This window comes from Benincasa hispida, chromosome 9, assembly GCF_027475165.1.
Source record: "Benincasa hispida cultivar pf3 chromosome 9, pf3_genome.v1.1, whole genome shotgun sequence".
NCBI lineage: Eukaryota > Viridiplantae > Streptophyta > Magnoliopsida > Cucurbitales > Cucurbitaceae > Benincasa > Benincasa hispida.
Window position 1 is genome coordinate 69995005 of NC_143486.1, and position 19193 is coordinate 70014197.

At 31.2% G+C, this 19193-nt stretch overlaps 1 protein-coding gene across 2 annotated transcripts; it reads right to left on the reverse strand.

Annotated features, from left to right (window-relative positions):
* Window positions 1–3554: 3554 nt before the first annotated feature.
* Window positions 3555–10618, reverse strand: LOC120081006 (putative methionine--tRNA ligase). 2 transcript variants are annotated; one of them, XM_090317864.1, is made up of 12 exons: window positions 10129–10618; window positions 9780–9881; window positions 8678–8848; window positions 8350–8415; window positions 8050–8115; window positions 7133–7252; window positions 6248–6399; window positions 6019–6109; window positions 5853–5921; window positions 5202–5293; window positions 4811–4874; window positions 3555–3934 (listed from the first exon to the last, which is right to left on the reverse strand). In XM_090317864.1, the coding sequence occupies exons 1-12, from the start codon at window positions 10207–10209 to the stop codon at window positions 3830–3832; spliced, it is 1179 nt and encodes a 392-aa protein (XP_090173990.1). In that variant the 5' UTR covers window positions 10210–10618; the 3' UTR covers window positions 3555–3829. The 2 variants fall into 2 exon arrangements, with proteins under 2 accessions (XP_090173990.1, XP_090173989.1); XM_090317863.1 differs by having other exon boundaries at window positions 7133–7258; window positions 10129–10369.
* Window positions 10619–19193: the final 8575 nt, after the last annotated feature.

Consider the following 19193-nt stretch of genomic DNA (forward strand, 5'->3'; position numbering starts at 1 on the left):
TATAGGTAACATTAAAAAAGAAAGACTATTAATTTTCCCTTTTCATTTATAGAGACTAAAATAAAATTGAGAAAATGTCATTTTGGTCCCAAGATTAAGTTTAGCTTACCTTTAATCTTTTGTTTTCAAAACATTACACTTTTACCCTAAGTTATAAGATTAATTTCCAATCGATCATAAGTGTCAAAATGACACATTTTTATCTTTTAATTAGTGGATTGGATAAATGGCCAAAATAGAATGATATTTTTAAAAAATGGCCAAAGATTTCAATTTCCCAAACCATTCATTCTACTCCATACTCTTGAAAACGATCAGCAACATAGTATATTGATGAACAAAGGTTAGGATTACCCATGCCGACTTCCCTATTGGACATTGTCCAATATCACACTAGTTGCTAACGTTGTTTTCTTTTGATAGATGTTGTACATAAACTTTAGCTTGAAAATTATACCGAGCAAGGTTTCAAAATCCTCAAATAGGGTTGTTCATTGTCAATCTAACACCTTAGTCGATATCTTGTAGTGTTGATTAATATCCTCACAATCAGGGAAAAACTCACACTGTAATCTTAATTTAATTATATTTAAAATCAAATCCCAAAAAAATGTCTCTAAAGAAGTTTTGCCATGGGTTTTACTAAAACCATGGTTTTTTTTTTTTATTTGAGTAAAAATATCCATCATTTGTGTATATGGAAGTATGGGTATAATTGCAATATTAAATGAGACCCTACACCTCACATTCTTTTGCCTTAAATCATACCATTCAAAAAATGGCCGTATTTTCAATTGAATATTCTATTATGGCCATCCACTACAATTTCTCCTTTTAATTTCAATATTCTATACTTTTGTCCTTGTTTTTACTAATTCTCACTTTGGTTTCCAACGTTAACTTCAATTAGCTAATTTAAAATAATTATGATATAAAGTTTTATAAATAGTTTTAATAGTAATGAAAAATTAGTGAAAATTAATTTAATAATAATTAACTTAATTTTTTTAAAATTAATTAATGGACATTAATACCAGGAATTAAAAATGGATTAAAAATGAATGGTTAATGAAAAAGTCAAGGTTAAAAATGTAAGACCCGTTTGGATTGACAAAAATAAAAAGTATTCTTTAAAAAACTCATTTATATTTAAACACTTTTGATAAAAAATTTGTTTAAAATACACTTCAAAAAACTTTTTTAAATGGTTGTCAAACACTCAAATTTTGTCTAAAATGACTTATTTTTTAAATTAAATACTTAAAAATGTATTCAAACAGATCCGTAAAATTCAAAGTCTTAGGCATTGAAACGAAACTAAAAAGTAAAAAGTTAAAAAAAAAGTTACATTTTGAAACCTACCTACCAAATAAAAATTATATTCAAAACTCAAAGATAAAAGATAAAAGTATAACATTTTGAAAACTTTACTTACAAATGAAAACTTGATCCAAAATCTGGACACAAAATTTTATTTGTTTCAATACTAAAAGTATAAAAACTAAAATGTATTTTAACCCAGATTTTAACATTTTTTTTTTTAAAAAAACAAGCACATAAAATCATTAATTTCAAATTGTTTTCAAATCTGTTGCATTATACTTCTAAGTAAAATTCTGAATACATGCTTCATTTTTTCCTATCTCTATTTCTTTTTCCCACTTTTTTAGGCTCTCTGACAATCATTTGGGTTTTTATTTTTGTTTTTAAAATTAAACATATAAATATTACTTTCATATCTAAATTTTTTCATTTGATATCTAAATTTTATCAATTTTTTTTAAAAAACATGCCAAATTTTGAAAACTAAAATATACCTTTTAAAAATTGTTTTGTTTTTAGAATTTAGCTAAAAAATTCAACATTGTACTTAATAAAGATTACAAATTAGAAATTGGGAGGAAATAAGCTTAATTTAAAAAAAATAAAAACAAAAACAAAATGGTTATGAAATAGGACCTTAACTTGTACGGATTGTGAATTTTGTTGGTCAAATATGAATATTAAATATTTTCAAGTAAATATTTGAGATTTAAATTAAACATTAGGTAGATGAATTAATATTTGACCGACATAAAAATTAATCTATTTAATGTTAATATGAGCATAACTAATGCATAAAGCACGAATTACCATTATAAAAGTTGAAGATTTAAACTCCAATCTACAATTATTTTGTTGAACTAAAAAATTCTAAATCATTTAATTTATGAAATAATAAATTAAGGCAAATACTAATGTATACCCATGGACTTTGAGAGTTATATCAATTTAAACCTTCCATTATGCTTTATTTAAATAACTATCATGTGAGATTTGTAATTTTATCAATCAAATCTTTAAAGTCACATAAGCAAATCAATTTAGACTCTCAATTAAAGTTTATTTGAAAATTGTCCATTTAAATTATAATCATCAATTTATGCTTTTCAAATATAATCCTAACAAGGAATCGATTCACCCATAACAATTTACAAGTTTAATTAAAAGAATTAAATATTTTACATGATATTTTAGAAATTAAATCTCATGGAAGGTATGAATTGACACACTTATAAAAGTTAAGGTTTAAATTGATATATTTATGAAAATTCAAGATTTTAATTCATATAAATATTAATTTGGGGTTTAAATTGATACAACCCCTAAAGTTCATAGTTTAAATTGATATAATTATTAGTTTAGGGTCTATAAATTGATATTCGCCAAATAAATTAATACAATAAATTACTTCAACATTTAAATCAAAAATAAAAAATATATTTACTCATAATTCAAAATCATCATGGATTAGCATGGTGGTAAAAGGGAAGATATTGTCTCAAGTAAGGATTTTTGTAGGTTGGATTGAGGTGAAAGACTCTTTATACCGAACCCAATTGTTTGGATTATAAATTTCTTCTCAAATATACTAAAATGAACCCAATCCAACCATAACACATTTTGGTTGGATTAGTTCGATTACTCAGGTCATGTATTTAAATTTTTATTCTAAAAAGATGTAAAATGTTAATAAGTGAAAATTTGATTTAATTATTTTCATAGATTGAATTAAGAATAAAACTCAATTTCAATTTATTGAATGAAAATTTTCTTTCTAAAGTGCTAAAAAAACTATTGGTAGAAATTATTAGAGAATAAATTGTCCAAAAAATAAATATATGTATATATAATTATATCATAAGTAAAAAAAAATATACACTTTAAATAATTTTAGTCAATTCGAGTTTATTTGAATTATTTTAGGTGAACCTATGAACTAAATTAACCTATAAAATTTTCATTTACCAAAATGAAACCACATAGATTGGGTTAGATTGATTAGCTTTTTAGGGTCATCGGGCTTTTCACAGGTCTCAGTAAAGGAGGCCTAAGAGATTATAGATTCAATCAATGGTGAACACTTGTCTAGGAATTAATATTCTACGAGTTTCCTTGACACTTTGACATCCAAATATTATAGGATTAGGTGAATTGAGACTAGTTGAGATGCACGTAAGCTAGCCAATATCCAAATTATATACTCATAATTCAAAGTTAGATAAAAACAAGGGTTTGTTGGGAAATTGAGATTACTTTTAAACAAAATTGTGAATATATTCAAATACTTTTACATCATAAGAACACAACTCGAATGTGAGAATTGGTAAGTATCATAAATGACAATTTCAAGACCATGAAAAAACTATAACAAAACTTTACCTGAAATAATGAAGCTGCATTTAATCTGATCGACCAATGCCCCATTGTCTTCAAAAGTCACTCTTTGGTTTGCCAAGTAACATACAATATTAGGGGATCCTTCTCTACTACCATGGCTATGCTTCTATCATTTGATACTTGCCTTGGGGATGGACGATGTGCACGGTCCAGCCGACGTCGTGAAAGGAATTCCTTTGAACGTCGCCACACCCTTGTCGTCGGTGAAGAGATGCTGTATCCATAAAAAAGAATAACAACCACTTTATGCTTTATAGGTGCAAAATGACGTAAGATATAGGTTGCTTGTGAGGAAAGTTTCTAGTTTTACTACAATACATCTATTTAACATTTGACACATCATTAAATGATATATCGTTTTATTTCATGGATCCCAAACCATTATTAAATGCTTCTTTTATGGAAAATAATGAACAAATGTAATGTGAATTTTTTGGAAAAGTATCTTTTTGGTCCCTAGGTTTTGAGTCTAGTTTCCATTTTATATCTAGGTTTCAAAATGTTATACAATTAATTCTTAAGTTTTGAGTTTCGTTTCAATTTCATCTTTGGGTTTTAAAAAGTTACAATTTTACCCTTAAAATTTGAGTTTTGTTTCAATTTGGTTCCTAGTTTCAAGATCCTTGGTAAAAAATCATGGTTAAGAATATGAATAAACATAGCCACGTAAGGGCCAAATCGAAACGCTCAAATCTCAAGTATAAAATTGTAATATTTTGAAACCTAAATACTAAATTGAAACTAAACTCAAAACTTAAGGGATTAAGTATGTAATATTTCGAAACCTAAAGACAAAAATGTATTTTTCCCAAAAAAATTTCATACTATCATAGTACTAGAAGATTTCCTTTGTGTTAATGAAAAATGGCTGTTAAAAACTTACAACCTTTGAATCGCATCTATTTTGTTTAAAATTTTTTCATACTATCGCATCTATTTTGAATCGCTGTTAAAACTTACATTTCATTTGTCTATTTTGTTCAAAACATGGCATCTACTTTTACGATTTTTTCATTTAGAAAGGGTTTTTGCATCCTCTGAAAATTAGAAACTCATTGGCGTTAGAAAAGAGAGTTAAAAGTGGACGTACCGGTGTTATCTTATCTAGTTGCTTCTTCTTGGGGTTAAGAACATCTTCTGGCTTTCCATCAACCCTAAACCAAATTACGAGGTAATGAATACACCAAATATAACAGAAAATCCAATTCAAATAGAGATTAATTATAAGACAACAAAGAAAAGTGACGTTCTCTGAGTCTCAATGACGCACCGCAGAAATACCAACTAATGTTTATATGATTCGAGGATCTACATTCATTCCCCATAAAGGAAAAAAGGACTTTACATTCGCCAAGAACATGACATAATTTCCCCATTTCTGATAAGAAAAATATTCTTGAAACATCTTCTAGGGAATATATATATATATACGGCTAATCTCCACAACAATTCATAAAGGTGCAAGTTCTAAAAAAATTTACCCAGAAAATGAAATTTGTTCACCAATTCTGGCTCCTTCCGGTGGAAGCAAAGGCTCCACGACGGTGTGATCTTCATTAGATGCACATAACACCTGAGAGGTTTATAAGAACGATAATGACTCAACTTCCACACAACATCCAAATTGAAACTGTCCCCATATAAAAATGTAAAAGAAGAAACAACTGTAATGAGAGGACAATTGGAAACCAAAACCAGAGATTTAGGCCCCATTGGGCAATACTAGCAATTTGATTTTTAAAAATTAAGCTTATAGACACTTCATCTATAAATTTCTTTGTTTTTGTTCTCCACTCTCCATTAATGTTCTTAAAAAAACCAGGTCAAATTTTGAAAACTAAAAGAGGTAGTTTTCAAAAGGAATGTTTTTACTTTTAGAATTTGACTAAGAATTCAAGTGTTTCTTCCAGAAATGCGAGACGAGAACCATAGTATGAAACTTAAGGATAAAATATGCATAAATTTCAAAAACAAAAAACTAAAACAAAAATTGTTACCAAAATGAAAGGCAAAGTTCATATCAATCTGTATACTTTACAGTGAACTACAGGAGCCTCAAAAAAGATAAAGAGTAAACAAATCTGGTCTGTCCAACAGAGCGAAAAGAATACTGCCAAGGAAAGAGAAAATACCAATCCCTCTGACAAAACATCTCGTAGCTTTCCAGGTTTTACATTAGTAATAAGAACAACAAGGCGGTTCTGCACAAAGTAATAGAATAATACATCAGACTTTGAACTTTTAAGTACAGCGATCCATCACAAGTTCCTTATGACCAACGCATAAATGTAACCATACCGTTAACTCCTCGGGACTAAAGTATTTTGCCAGACCACTGACAACCTGCCTCACTTTTGCTTCGCCAACATCTATCTCCTCAACCAGCAAACTGGATCATTAACCATCATAATCATCACAATTTGATTGTTACGAATTTAAGCTCCAAAGAGAATAACGAACTTCAATAGGACAATGTAAGTAATGCTATTGCAGAAAACTGCCATGGAAGGAAGATTGCTGGCCATACCTGTCAGCAGATGGATGTTTCCATGCTTTGCGAATATGGCCAACTCTTATATTCAATAAACTAACACTAACTTCCTTTTCTTTGTCCGCTGTTTCTGTCTCAACTGGTTTCTTCTTTTCTGGTGCAGCTTCCTTTTTTTCCTTCTCTTTTTTCTAACAGTTCCACAAAATTTAAAACAAAAATGTTAAAGCGTGAAGTGCAAATGAGATAATGAGGAAAATGTGGATAAAGAATAGTTAGAGGGTACCAAAGTTATACCACAGGAATTGACCATGTGACAAGTAAAACTACATTGAATTCTAAAGTAGAACTATCAACATGTGCAAACCATTTATGGATCCAAAAGAAAACATTCTTCTTCCACCTTTCCTTCTTTTTTTCTAAAACAAACTTTTCACTGAATTGATGAAAAGTCAAATCAAGAAACCAAAAGCACAATATCAAAATAACTAACAAGGAGCTCACAGTAATCCAGTCCAATTAGAGTTGATTACAAAGGAGGTATAATTATCGAAAGAAGTTGAAAGTGTACATCGATTAGAATAAAAGCAAACCAAGTTACATCATCCCTGCTCGTACTTTTATTGTTGAATATTCACTAGTTCCTCTCTAACCAAAGTTCACAAAGGATGGCTTTTTTTTCTTAAGACCACGGCTACACTATTCAGCAGCCGAAAAATATTATCCTTCACTATTCTATCAAAGCACCGGTACTGCCCAAATTTTGAAACAGTGCATTCCACCAACTAATATTCTCTCACAAGATGAGAGAACTTTCTCCAATCTATTCAAAAGATTAAAAGAAAGAGAGAGAGAGTGATGAATACAATTTTCCTATAATATCAAAATGTATAGAGTAGGACAGTACAGAGACTAAGGCTTTACCCCCGCATCAGTTTTCTTAGCGTCTGGGTTCACTTGAGGCTTATCTGAAACCTTGGTGCTTTGCGAAGACTTCTTGGCATTTGAATCTTCATTAACATTGTTGGCAACAACTTTGTTTCCCTGCAACTTCACTTAATAAAACTTCTAATTTGCTCACGCAACGCAACTTTTCACATTGTAACTATTATGTCAATATTATTAATCATCAGTAATTGAAATGCACACTTCTTGGGAACAAACTCCATGAATATGTCTGAAACTTGAAAAAATCAATCCAACTTTTAGTTTTTTGAGGGAAAAATTATCTTAAAAAAATAAATACACTTTACAAAGTTTTGTTTTACTACTCGAAGCTGAGCATAGCTCAACTGGTTAAGGCATGTACCCACAAGGCCACAACCTAGAGATAAGAACCTAGAGCTAGAGGTAAGAGGTTTATATCCCCACCTCTGTTGAACTCATAAGAAACTGCTTCAACTTAACCCAGAAATGGAGAAACCCACAAAAAGTAAAGCAAAAAACACAATGAAATTCACAAAAACTAAAAATCAACAAGAACATGCAACTCAATGGTAAAGTGCAGTCAAATGTGAAAAGCAACTGGCATTTCGAAGTTAAACACATCAAACAGGGAAAACCAAAGAAGAGTGACACAGTAGAGAACCCAAGGATAATTGAAAGTCAAATTTCAAAGTCCATTTTTGTCAGGTCATACAAGGGAATAATACAAGCCAACTTCTAACAATCTATTGCCAAAGTTATATGAACCAAACAGAATTTTTTGGGATAAATTTGATGTTTTGAATAATAAATGGTATGATGGATCAAACAATATACTTTTCACTTTGGAACTTAGCATCCTTGCCTTTTGAAGTGCAAAAAACTAGTAGATGCAAAAGAATTAAGTGAGCACTTACTGGAAAATCGAATTCACATTTCTCTAGCAGTATTTTTTGAAATAACTCCCCAAAATTCTCTTTGCTCTGTTAAAACACAAAATTATGCAAGTGTTAATAGGTAGACTAATGGAACTAAATCAGAATAATATTTAAGCCACAATAAAAGTGGATTCAAAGCACAAATTAAATAAATAATAATTAAAGAAAACTAATATTAATCCCCATTTTTGCATGTATACAATAATAATCGACAATCAAAAGCAGAAATAATTTCAACATGCAATTGGTAAGCAGTAATCGTTAAAGAAATAGGCCTACCTGGATGTAATCCATCCATCTTAAAACGTGTGGCAACTCTTCCCTCTCTGCGTTTGAAAGGCCAATCTAGCAGTGATCAATCAGATCACATCTCATTATAATCTCAACTTTGATCAATCTTAAAGTCATTTTTTCAACCCTATACCAAACTAGTTATTGAATCCAAAAAACTGCATGTAAAAGGTCCACCAGCCATCTAAACAAAGATCTAAGCTTGAAAACAGGGCATAAAATATTGTCTACATTAAATGAAGAAATGATGACATTCTTGAAAGAAAATAATGATTTGAAATAGAGGAAGCTTGTCATGAAATACAATAATTCTTACCACATAAGGGTGTAGTATTGAAAACACAAGTACATCAGCTTCAGATGGCTTCAATCCATTACCCAAAAGTACAGACTTTTGAGCTAATTCTTCATTTAATTGTTTGAGAACATCAAAGCATGCCTTAGAATCTACAGGAAAGCTATCTGCAAATGTAATCCATTTTGTCACCTGCACCAGAAAGGTTGCTTCTAAGATATAACACCATAACCCTGTTACAACAACGATCAGACAAATTTAAAATTTTAACTTCATCAGGTGTCCCCAAAGGAATATCTAAACCGCAAAATTCCAAAAGAATGGATCTCTGTCCTTCATAATAGATGCATTGGCAAGGTCCAGAGTGTAAGAAAGATCTTCTCTAAGCATGCATCTGGAGCTAAGCGCTTGAGAAAGGTTGAAGTTTTTGTTTGGTCCGTTTTCTAGCAGGTATCTACACTTGCTAGAGAGTGCAAAACAGAAATTCCAACATACTTTTTGTTCCCAGCTTAGTGTGTGTGGTGCAAGTCTGCTAGTGAGAATTCTAATTATTAATTATTGCTATGTCAAGTGGTTGAGAACATTAGGGAAAAATCCTTAATATCTTCCAGAATTTTATTTGGCCTATCAATGTTTGAGAATTCCTATTTCCCTCTCTCATCAGGCATCCAAATAAAATAAAAACTTATACTCGACAGTGAAACTGTATTTTTCCTACTGTTTGTAAAGTTTGGATCGAAAAAAGAATGGTAGAGTAGCTCCAATGTTCAAAAAACACCTGAGAGAACTCTTGAGGAACACTATTGTTTTTTTACCCTAGTAACTGATGTATCTCTAAGGAGCCTAGAAATTGGTCACCTTTCCTTTATTTTCCCCAAAATTGGAGCCTTTTGTGACAATTTCATTCGGGTAACTTACGTAAAATCTTATCTACTCTTTTGTATTCTTTAATTCTTTTCACGTCCACGGAAAAATTCGTGCTTCCTATAAAAAAAATATAAAAAATGACATTCAAGTACAGGCTCAGCGCAGTCAGCAAAGTCGCCAAGTTCAAAAGCAATAAAAGAAAATTAATAAAAAAGAACTTTGGAATAACGAAAGAGTGAAAAATATTCAATCTTACCTCATCATTATCATCCACAGAAGCACCATTTCTTGATACTTTCAAGATGTTTAATACATAGGTCCTAAAATCACACTCCGTATTTCCTCCAATCAATGCATTCTGAATGCAACAGCAGTTAACTTCAGTAACAAAATTCCTATAGCAATACTTAACCATGAAAAACAAAAACCATAACCAAATGGTGTCGAAAACACAGAAAATCAAATCAATTTCACAAACTATTGCAGGCAATCAAATACCAAGAAATTTCGAGTGAAGCGAGAGGGAGAGAGCAAGAGACTATTGCTCCATGTATGATCAAAGAATCAAAGCGTTAGATGGCTGGATTGAAAGAGAAGAAACATACATGATCTAAGGCGAAGTGTTTGGCCAGCGCTGATGCTACCAACTGCTTCCTATCCAACGCAGAACCTCCATTGGCAACCATTTCTAGCTTCTCAGTGATGAACTGATGAGAAATTTCTCCACTCAGAGAGAATCGATCATCCACTGATAGGGTTTTTGAGTTTTGAGACTCTTTGTTGAAGGCTGTTCTTTGTTCTTTCGGCAATGGACTCCGTAAGCACAGCCCATCAAGCAATTGGCCCAATAGCAGCTTTTCTCTTCAATGAATTTTGGGATTTCTACGTAAAAGGACTTAAAAATACACCCATACTACGTTAATGTCTTGAACATTTCATTTTTTTTTAAAAAAAAAACCTATTATTCTCCCTATTTTCATTAATATCATTGGCTAGTTCTCATCGATGTTATATATATATATATATATATATTATTCTCTCCTCATGCTTCAAGGTCATTTCTTCCTTCTCCTTCCCTCTTTTTTCTCCTTCTGATGGTGTGAGTTATAGGCGGGAGATGGATGGTGTGGGATGATCTAACGACGGGACGAGCACAGGACAACAAGAACGATGATGGTGGACTCGAAGCGGACGAACGACAACGACAGATTCAGAGTAAATGAATGGCAACGGCAAACTCGGAATAAATGAATGGCGATGATGTGAAGCAGACGAACGACTGATCCAATTCAAATTTTAGTTTTATTTTTTTCTATTTTTATATATATCGTGATATATATGTACTTTTTTTAGCTTCTATAGTAAATTTGATATATATTGTGGTATATGCATTCGTTTATTTGATATAAACAAGAGTTTTTTTTTTTTTTTTTTTTAATTTAGACTCGTGTATTATGATAAAATGAAAGTTGTGAAGATTTATATACTGTGGTATATTTCATATATATTGTTATTTATGTCAAACATTGAGTCAGTCTCTAATTTATAAACTATAGTTTATTTCATATATTGATTAGAATATTTTCAAATACCTAACAAAATATTATAAGGTATATTTAAAATAACCATGAATCCGTTAAAATGTTCAGAGGTATATTTAAAATAACTATTAATCCATTAAAAAACCCAATATATTGATACATGAAAACCAAAGTAAATAGAAAATAAAATTTGATTAAATGTATTTTTTTTCCAAACTGGAAAATGAAAAAAAATTACAATAAATGTATTTTCTCTTTCCAATTGATAAATGAGAAAATTGATCTTAAGTGCATTTTTTCTCTATAATAATATATTTTCTCTCCATATCATTAAAGTAGCTTCGAAAATAGTTAAAAATATATACATGTCGGATATAAATGAAAAATGGTATAATTGTCAAAAATTAACTCTAAAAGTCATCCCCGAAAAAAACTCAAATTTTAAGATATTTATGAAATATAGGGTTTTTTTAGACCTTCTATGTAGAAACCTCATGAATTTTTAAGGGCTAGTTGCATAAATGAAATTCAAGCCCAAAATAATAGAATATGTAGTACAATGATAAAATAATTGTATATATAGAACAAAAAATTGTAAAAGACTAAAAAATTCACGTCTAATCACCATTTTGCTCGCTTCTTTCCGATTTTCTCAAATTAAAAGCTATCCGCTGCTATTAATTGCTATCACTGATGGTTGCTATCAGTGGTAACTTTCAATTTGAGAAATATTAATGCAATCTTAAAATATTAGCTTTTAATTTGCTTTTAGTTATCAGTGGCTATCATTGATACAATTTCATCAATTGGAATCAACCTTAAAATATTAATAGTTAAGGTTATCCGTTGCTATCGATGATAGACTTTATAAGTAGTTTATCAACATTGAAAGAAAACCAACAACTTTGAAAGATTGAGCTATACCAGTGATGGAAAAACTACTAATGGCTATCATTAATTGACTTTCATAAATGACTATTAACGTTGAAAGATTAACACGATAGTTATCACTAATAATCTTCTATCGTGGCTATCATTGGTAGCAGCTATCAGTCGCTATCACTGATAGACTTTCATTAGTTAGAATCAACACTGAAATATTAACACTTAAGGCTAGCAATGATAGACTTTTATAACTAGTTATGGACTTTCAAAGAAGCTCAATATATAGATTTCACCTAACTTCTATCACCGATATCACTAATATCACTCATTATCGTGGTTATCAGTGCTAGCTTCTTTCACTGATAAGATGTTATCAATGATCTCACTGATATCATGCTATCAGTGATAACTCTCTATCACCAATAACATGTTATCAGTGGTAGCTTCTATCATCGATAACGTGTTATTAACGGTAGCTTCTTTCATCGATAACATGATATCAGTGTTAGCTTCTATCACCGATAACATGCTATCAGTGGTAGCTTCTATCAATGATAGCTACTGACCACCTTGTTTTCCCTTTTCTTGTCCTTTCCAAACATTCGTATGGTCAATTTTCTTTTCAATACCTCTCAAGGGCACTTCCGTAAAAATAGCGAACAACCAAACCAAACTCTTCTTCTTTGTTTGACTTTGCAAACAAATATTATGGTACACAAAAATACAAATATTTCAATTTGTTTTTTTTTTCCTTTTCATTTTGGGTCGTCTATGCCATTTTTCAACTTTATTTCTGATAGACATTATACTCTTAAAGTCCTATAAAAAGAAAGAAAAACTATTGGCCTATTTGATATCGTTTACATTTCTCACTTTTTTGAGAAATAAACTTGTTTAATAACTATTATTGTTTCTTATTTCAAACTTTTAAGGAATGTTTCTAAAAGTAGTGCAAATTTATGGACTAAAAACACAGTTTCTTTCAAATCCATTCTCATTTGATATTTATATTTAATGTTTTGTTATAATAATCAAATTTGATGATTGGTTTATTGGTATTAAGTCGCTTATGAATTGGGTACTTTCAAGTCTTGGGTACGAAACTCAGTCTCATAAAAAGTGAAGAAGCAAAAACCATAGGGAAAGGGGAAGAAGGAGTGCAACAAGACAAGGCAGAGGAGAGCGAAATTGGAAATTAAAAAAAAAAAAATTAAAAGTTGACTAGTCAACATTTCCATATTTGCAAATATTTTAAATGTGTGATATATTTTTAGATTTTCCCCCTTCTATCTATTACATATATCCAATTTTTAATTTCATCTTACTCCCTCAACATTTAAATTCTCTCTATTTTAGTCTTTAATGCATTTTGGTCCTTGAACTTTTACAATTGTTCTAATTTGATCCTTAAACTTTTAAAATATTTAATTTAATCCTTAAACCTTTTAAAAATGAATAGTTATTTTGGTCAGTATTTTTGTTTTGCTTTTATAAATTGACATAATTTTTCAGCATGTGTACTAGCATATTATTGTGAGTATGATTTTAAGTCATAAAGGTTAGAGAATGTCAAGTGGATATTACCTAGAGAAATAATATAGCAAAGTCTCAAACGATTATTTTGTTAATACTCGTGGATTAGAATAAATATTTTTAAAGTTTGTGGACCAAAATAGAAGAAATATGTAAGATCAAGGTACAAAATAGACATTTTGAAAGTTCTTTTTTAGTAAAATTGGAGGAAGAGGGATTCAGACCACATATCTTGTGATTTCTAGTACACTCGTATGTTAATTGAGCTATGCTCCCTTTGACACATTATAAAAGTTAAATGGAAATAGAACAAACTTGAAAGTTTATATACTAGAATGATATTTAAACTTATTTTTTAATATAAGATATCCTTTTTTACTTGAACTTGAGAGGTGTGTGATTTTTTGTTTTTAACATATGTAAGGTGGGAGAATCAAACCTCTAATTTCAAGATTGATAGAACAAATACAGATACTATGTTAATTGAATTATGCTCATTTTAGTATTGGTATATGAATGGTCATCTTAAACATTAAATTGCACTCACAATATTGATAAGTGTTGCAATTAATAGGTGATACAATGTTTATACTCTCGTAAACTAGAACCTAAAAACTTGTAAATGAGAATCATTTTATATAAATTTAGCCATAATTCAATTAGATCTTTATTGAAAATAGACAATCATACAAAAACAATAAGTTAAACTGCACATAGTTTCTCAACTTTGAATTATATATCTATTTGGTCCTAGATTTTCAAATTTACAAACTTAGTTCAACAACGTGAGTGAAAATTCAATCTTTTGAGCAATTTCATACAAAAAAGGAGGGGAGGAGAATCATTGTTAAATATATTATATCTAGTTTCTATATTTGTTATTTTAATTTTAATTTATATATATATATATATATCAGTAGTACATGTGAGATACTTTATATTTGGTGCATCAACTAATTGATATATTTTATATTTGGTACATTGATCAATAATATAATTAATATAACAAATTTATCATTCATTGCGTTAAATTTATTAATCAATGAGTGCTCATAAATTATTTGTGGTCTTAATTTGAATTCTTACTCATTTGTTTTAAAGTATTGTTTTTCTAGTACAACATCATCAATTTAATGGCTTAATTCATCATATTGGTAATTATTCTGAATGCATGTTGATAAATCGCTGATATGCTAATGTTACACTCGAAATTGAAATTTAAACGGGTGTTATCTATTACTAATATACTGGAAGCACATGTATTTTTATGAAGTAATAATATACTTACATCAATGTTATACTTATAATGAATTTTAAATTGACATTGATATACTAATACACAAATATTATACTTGAAATTTAATTAGAATGAATCTAGTTGATATCACCTATTGATACGCTAATTTTATACTTAAAATGAATTTTAAATGACTGTAAATATACAATGGACACACAACTATTACATTTTAAATGAACTTTGAAATGGATTTGAAAAATTAGGTGGATCTAACACAAAATACAATGTCAAGTACAATGTCACAAACAATATGTATGACAAGTGGGCAATATGAAAGCAAATAGAAAAATAACGACATAGAGATTGGTCATCTAGATCGGTGCAAAATCATCTACATCTGGGGGACAATGTGTCCGGAGGAACGAAACTTCACTATAAAAAGTTTAACAATTACAATGAAAGTATTTATCTGATAGACACTCTCTTTGGTGACTCATATACAGTTTCCTCTTTAGTTTCCAACTTAGGCTCCCCTAAGTTTGAACTCTCCTCACTTCCACAATAATGCTTCTTCAAACTTTGTATGAGATCCTCTCAATACAACATACTTAGACTCCCTCTAAGAGTGAGATCGCCTCACATTCATCATATTTAGACTCCCCCTAAATATGAGTTTTCATCATCTTCAATGTACTTAGGCTCCCCCTAAATACAATATCAAATCAAACTCCTCCCGAGTTCTACAATGGTTACCGAACCAAAAAGATCTCAACGACAAGTACAAAGATCTTCAATAACAATACATGGAGATTAAGGCTTTAGAAAAACTCTAAGCTCAAAACTCTCAATACACTTTTCTAATTAGGTGGCTGTTGGATTTTATGTCCTAAAACTTGTAGTTTGTAAATTAATAAATATATTCTGTTTTGTTTTTCGATAAAGTTGTTATTGAAATTGTAATCTTGAATCCAATAAACTAAGGTTCCGAGGCTATTTAATGTAATTTGAACTTTATGTAGTGACATAAATGTGGATCAAGTTCAAATATATAGCCAAAATTGTCTATAGTATATGAATAAGGTTGGGCGCCTTATTTTGGGGACACTATGGATGCGACCCACTTTGTAGATAGTACAAACGATGTGATCCTGAATCGTTCATATAGAGATATGTGAATGGGGGTATCCTATTAAAGAGTTTACATAAGACTGAACCATGAAATAGTCAATTTTTACGTTTTAAATGCCGTTTTATGTATAAAACTGACTATTTCATTAATTGATGACCTAGGTAACTTAACCTTAATCCTGAGCTAATTATGAACTCCTGTTCACTCAGAATTATCCTTAGATCTGCATAGGTGAGGGCAGCTCAATATCGCTGGCCCAACAAGCCTTCCATTTCAGGGGTAAGATTGGGTGGATAGCTGGGAACATAGGGTGCAAGACGGAATTCACTCCTACCCGTTATAGGGACAGTAGATAGGTTGTTCCCTTTAGTACTGAATCCAGGTCTTGAACAAGGGGCCCCACCCTCTCCTTGGCCCGAGAGGGATTCGGTTTATAGGTTGGACCTTAAACCAATTATTCATTAGAGGATCAGTGGAACTTAAGGAACAAGATGTAGTCTTGGGGGTAAAATAGTTTTTATAATCCAGCCGAGATTACGAACAACCTGTGAAGGATTAACTTACTCATCATGGTTATATCAAATGGACACAAATATATCTATAGTGAGGGGAGTGCAACTTCGGGACTCCAGTGGAATGACCCGTTAGTTAACGAATGTTGATTAGCTCCGTCTAAAGAGTTTAGCTAGCTAATATTGGATCGTTGGAGCCCATGATCTATAAGTCCATTAGGTTCCCCTACTAGCTCATATGGAATAAACTTAGAACAGTATGATAGAATAATTTGAATTGTTCGAATTAGGTAGAGAGAGAGAAACCGACAAGTATATGTGATATAGTGGTCAGGTCTTTTTTAGCTTAGAGATACAGCTTTAATATTTAAATGTGATTTAAATATCAAGAATATGAATATGTTCATATTCGGAAGCTCGAAAATGATGGAAATGGTCAAAGTTGTAAAAAGTCAAAGAGTTGACTTTTGACTTTGAAAAGTCAAAACTTTGACCGACCTTATATTCAAATGTGATTTGAATTTCGAGAAAATGAATGCGGATTCATGCTCAGAAGGTCAAAATTAGTCAACACGGAAAAAATCATAAAAAGTCAAAATGTTGACTTTTTGGTCAAAGTTTGACTTTAACCAAATGACTATTTTGCCCTTTGACTATAGTTAGTGGGAAAAACCAAATTTTTATTGGATAATTCCACTAACAAAATAGTGGGCTAGATGTTGGCTTATAGTGGAGACATTAAGCCCACTAAGTGAGTAGATTCTAGGTGTTGGGTTTTTGTGAAGATTTTTCATGCAATTGTTGCATGCCTTTTTTCTATAAATTGGACTCTTCAATTTAGTTAAAAGACTTTTGCCATTTTAGAAAAAGGGTACTCTAAATTTGGGCTGGAAAATCCTATGTTCTTTGAGTGAAATAAAAATCCAAACTCAAATTCATCTTATATTCCATCTCTTTTCTCTCTCTCGGTTCTCTTCATCCACTGGGTCCCACAACTCGGTTCTGAGTCTAGAGGATAGTAGGTCAACTCTAGTGGTGGTCCGAAAGAGTTTGGGTCGAGATTCAACGAGGAGAAGCAGTTTTCGGGGGCTTCAAAGGTAGTATCCTACACTTTTTAATCCATTGTTTTTTTCTTCATGATGCATGCTTATTTCCTTTAATTTAAGAGCAATTAGAGTGTAATTAGATCCTAATTCCGCTGCGTATATCTCGAGTTAAATGAAGAAGTCTGGTAGTCTCAAAACAGGGCTGCTGCTCAGCTTTTCCTTGGTGCTTTCAAAGCTGTCTTATTGTTTTGGGCCCCAAATAAAGCTCTCTTTCTTCAAACAATCAGTCAAGGATGCTGTCATAGAGCTGAAATTTTTTATAAGGCCGAGCCAAGGAATGCTTGAACATCTTTCACAGAACAGGGGTGGGCCATTGGGTGACAGCTTCAATTTCCTTTGGATCAATTCTGATTTGATCGTGGCCTATTAGAAAGCCGAGGAGAGAAATTTCTTTCACAAGAAAGAGGCACTTCCTGTGATTGATATATAATTTTTCTGCTCCCAATGCTTGAAACAATTTGTGAAGGTGCTGTAAGTGCTCCTCAAAATTCCTGCTATAAATCAAGATATCGTCAAAGTATACTAAATGAATTTATTAAGAAAAGGATGTAATACTTGGTTAAGAATAAGAGTTAATTTAAAAATAGTTAGTTAGATGTTATTCAGAATATTTGTAAGCATTGTCCCTATAAATAGTTAGTTAGATGTTATTCAGAATATTTGTAAGCATTGTCCCTATAAATAAAGCACCTCTCTCTCTTTCCCCAATTTTGATCGAATGTCGGAACTTCTTCTTCAACTTGGGCCGGTGCCACCATTGCATCCATTCTTCTCACGAGCCTCGCTACTGTTTCTTCAAGATTGTTCAATGAGCCTTGAATTCCCTCCAACGTGCCTTCCACAGATAGCAATCCTAGGGGTCTCATTAACCAGCATTCCTTCAACCTAAGGCATTTTCTTCAATCCCTCTTTAATCACTTCAATCTAACAATCAATGGCATCTACTGGTTCTTCAAAATTCTTAGTCAATTTTCCCAATTTGACATGCTCTTATACCAATTTGTTACAAGATTAGTATTATTGAATGGAAAATTGCCCTAAGGCAATATAGACTCCTTTCTCACTGTGAGAATACTCAACCAAAACTCAAATAAAGAAAATGGGCTATCCCTCCACACTTCCCTACACCTCAACATTCTCTCTCTCTCCCACCATTGACCAATCAATAACATTCCCTCACAACCTTCTATATTGACATTTCTACCCCTCCTATATTGATGAATTATCAGTGGCCTAACAAAGTTCTAGCAGGGTGGTGAAGCCAAGATTTATGAAAGCGTTCTCTTTGTATTATTCTCGAAAGAAAGAAATTTCCAGTGGACTTGATTCCGAAGAGAGAGACTCTAATGCTTTAGAAGAGTTTTGTACTCGTCGCTCGGATTAGTAACATTAAAAGAAGTCTTGTACTCATCTTTTGATTTCTTCATCAGACGCTTCTAAATGGCATCAGTCAATGAGTCTTGACAAGTTCTTTAAGCAATCTATTTTTTTCTCTCCTTGGATTAGATGTTCAATTTGTTAATTGGGTATCCCATTCCCCTTCTTCTATTAAAGTTTTATCTTGTTTCGATGATGATGAACAATCATGGGTAAGTGTGAGCAATGGAAAAGTAGAAGTTCCCTGTTCGTTTAGAGTAGAGCTATTTGCATTTTTCTGGATTGTTTGAGGGTTTTTTTGTCCCTTTTTGTTTTTCTTTTCCTTCTATGAGAGATTCTTAAACTCCCCT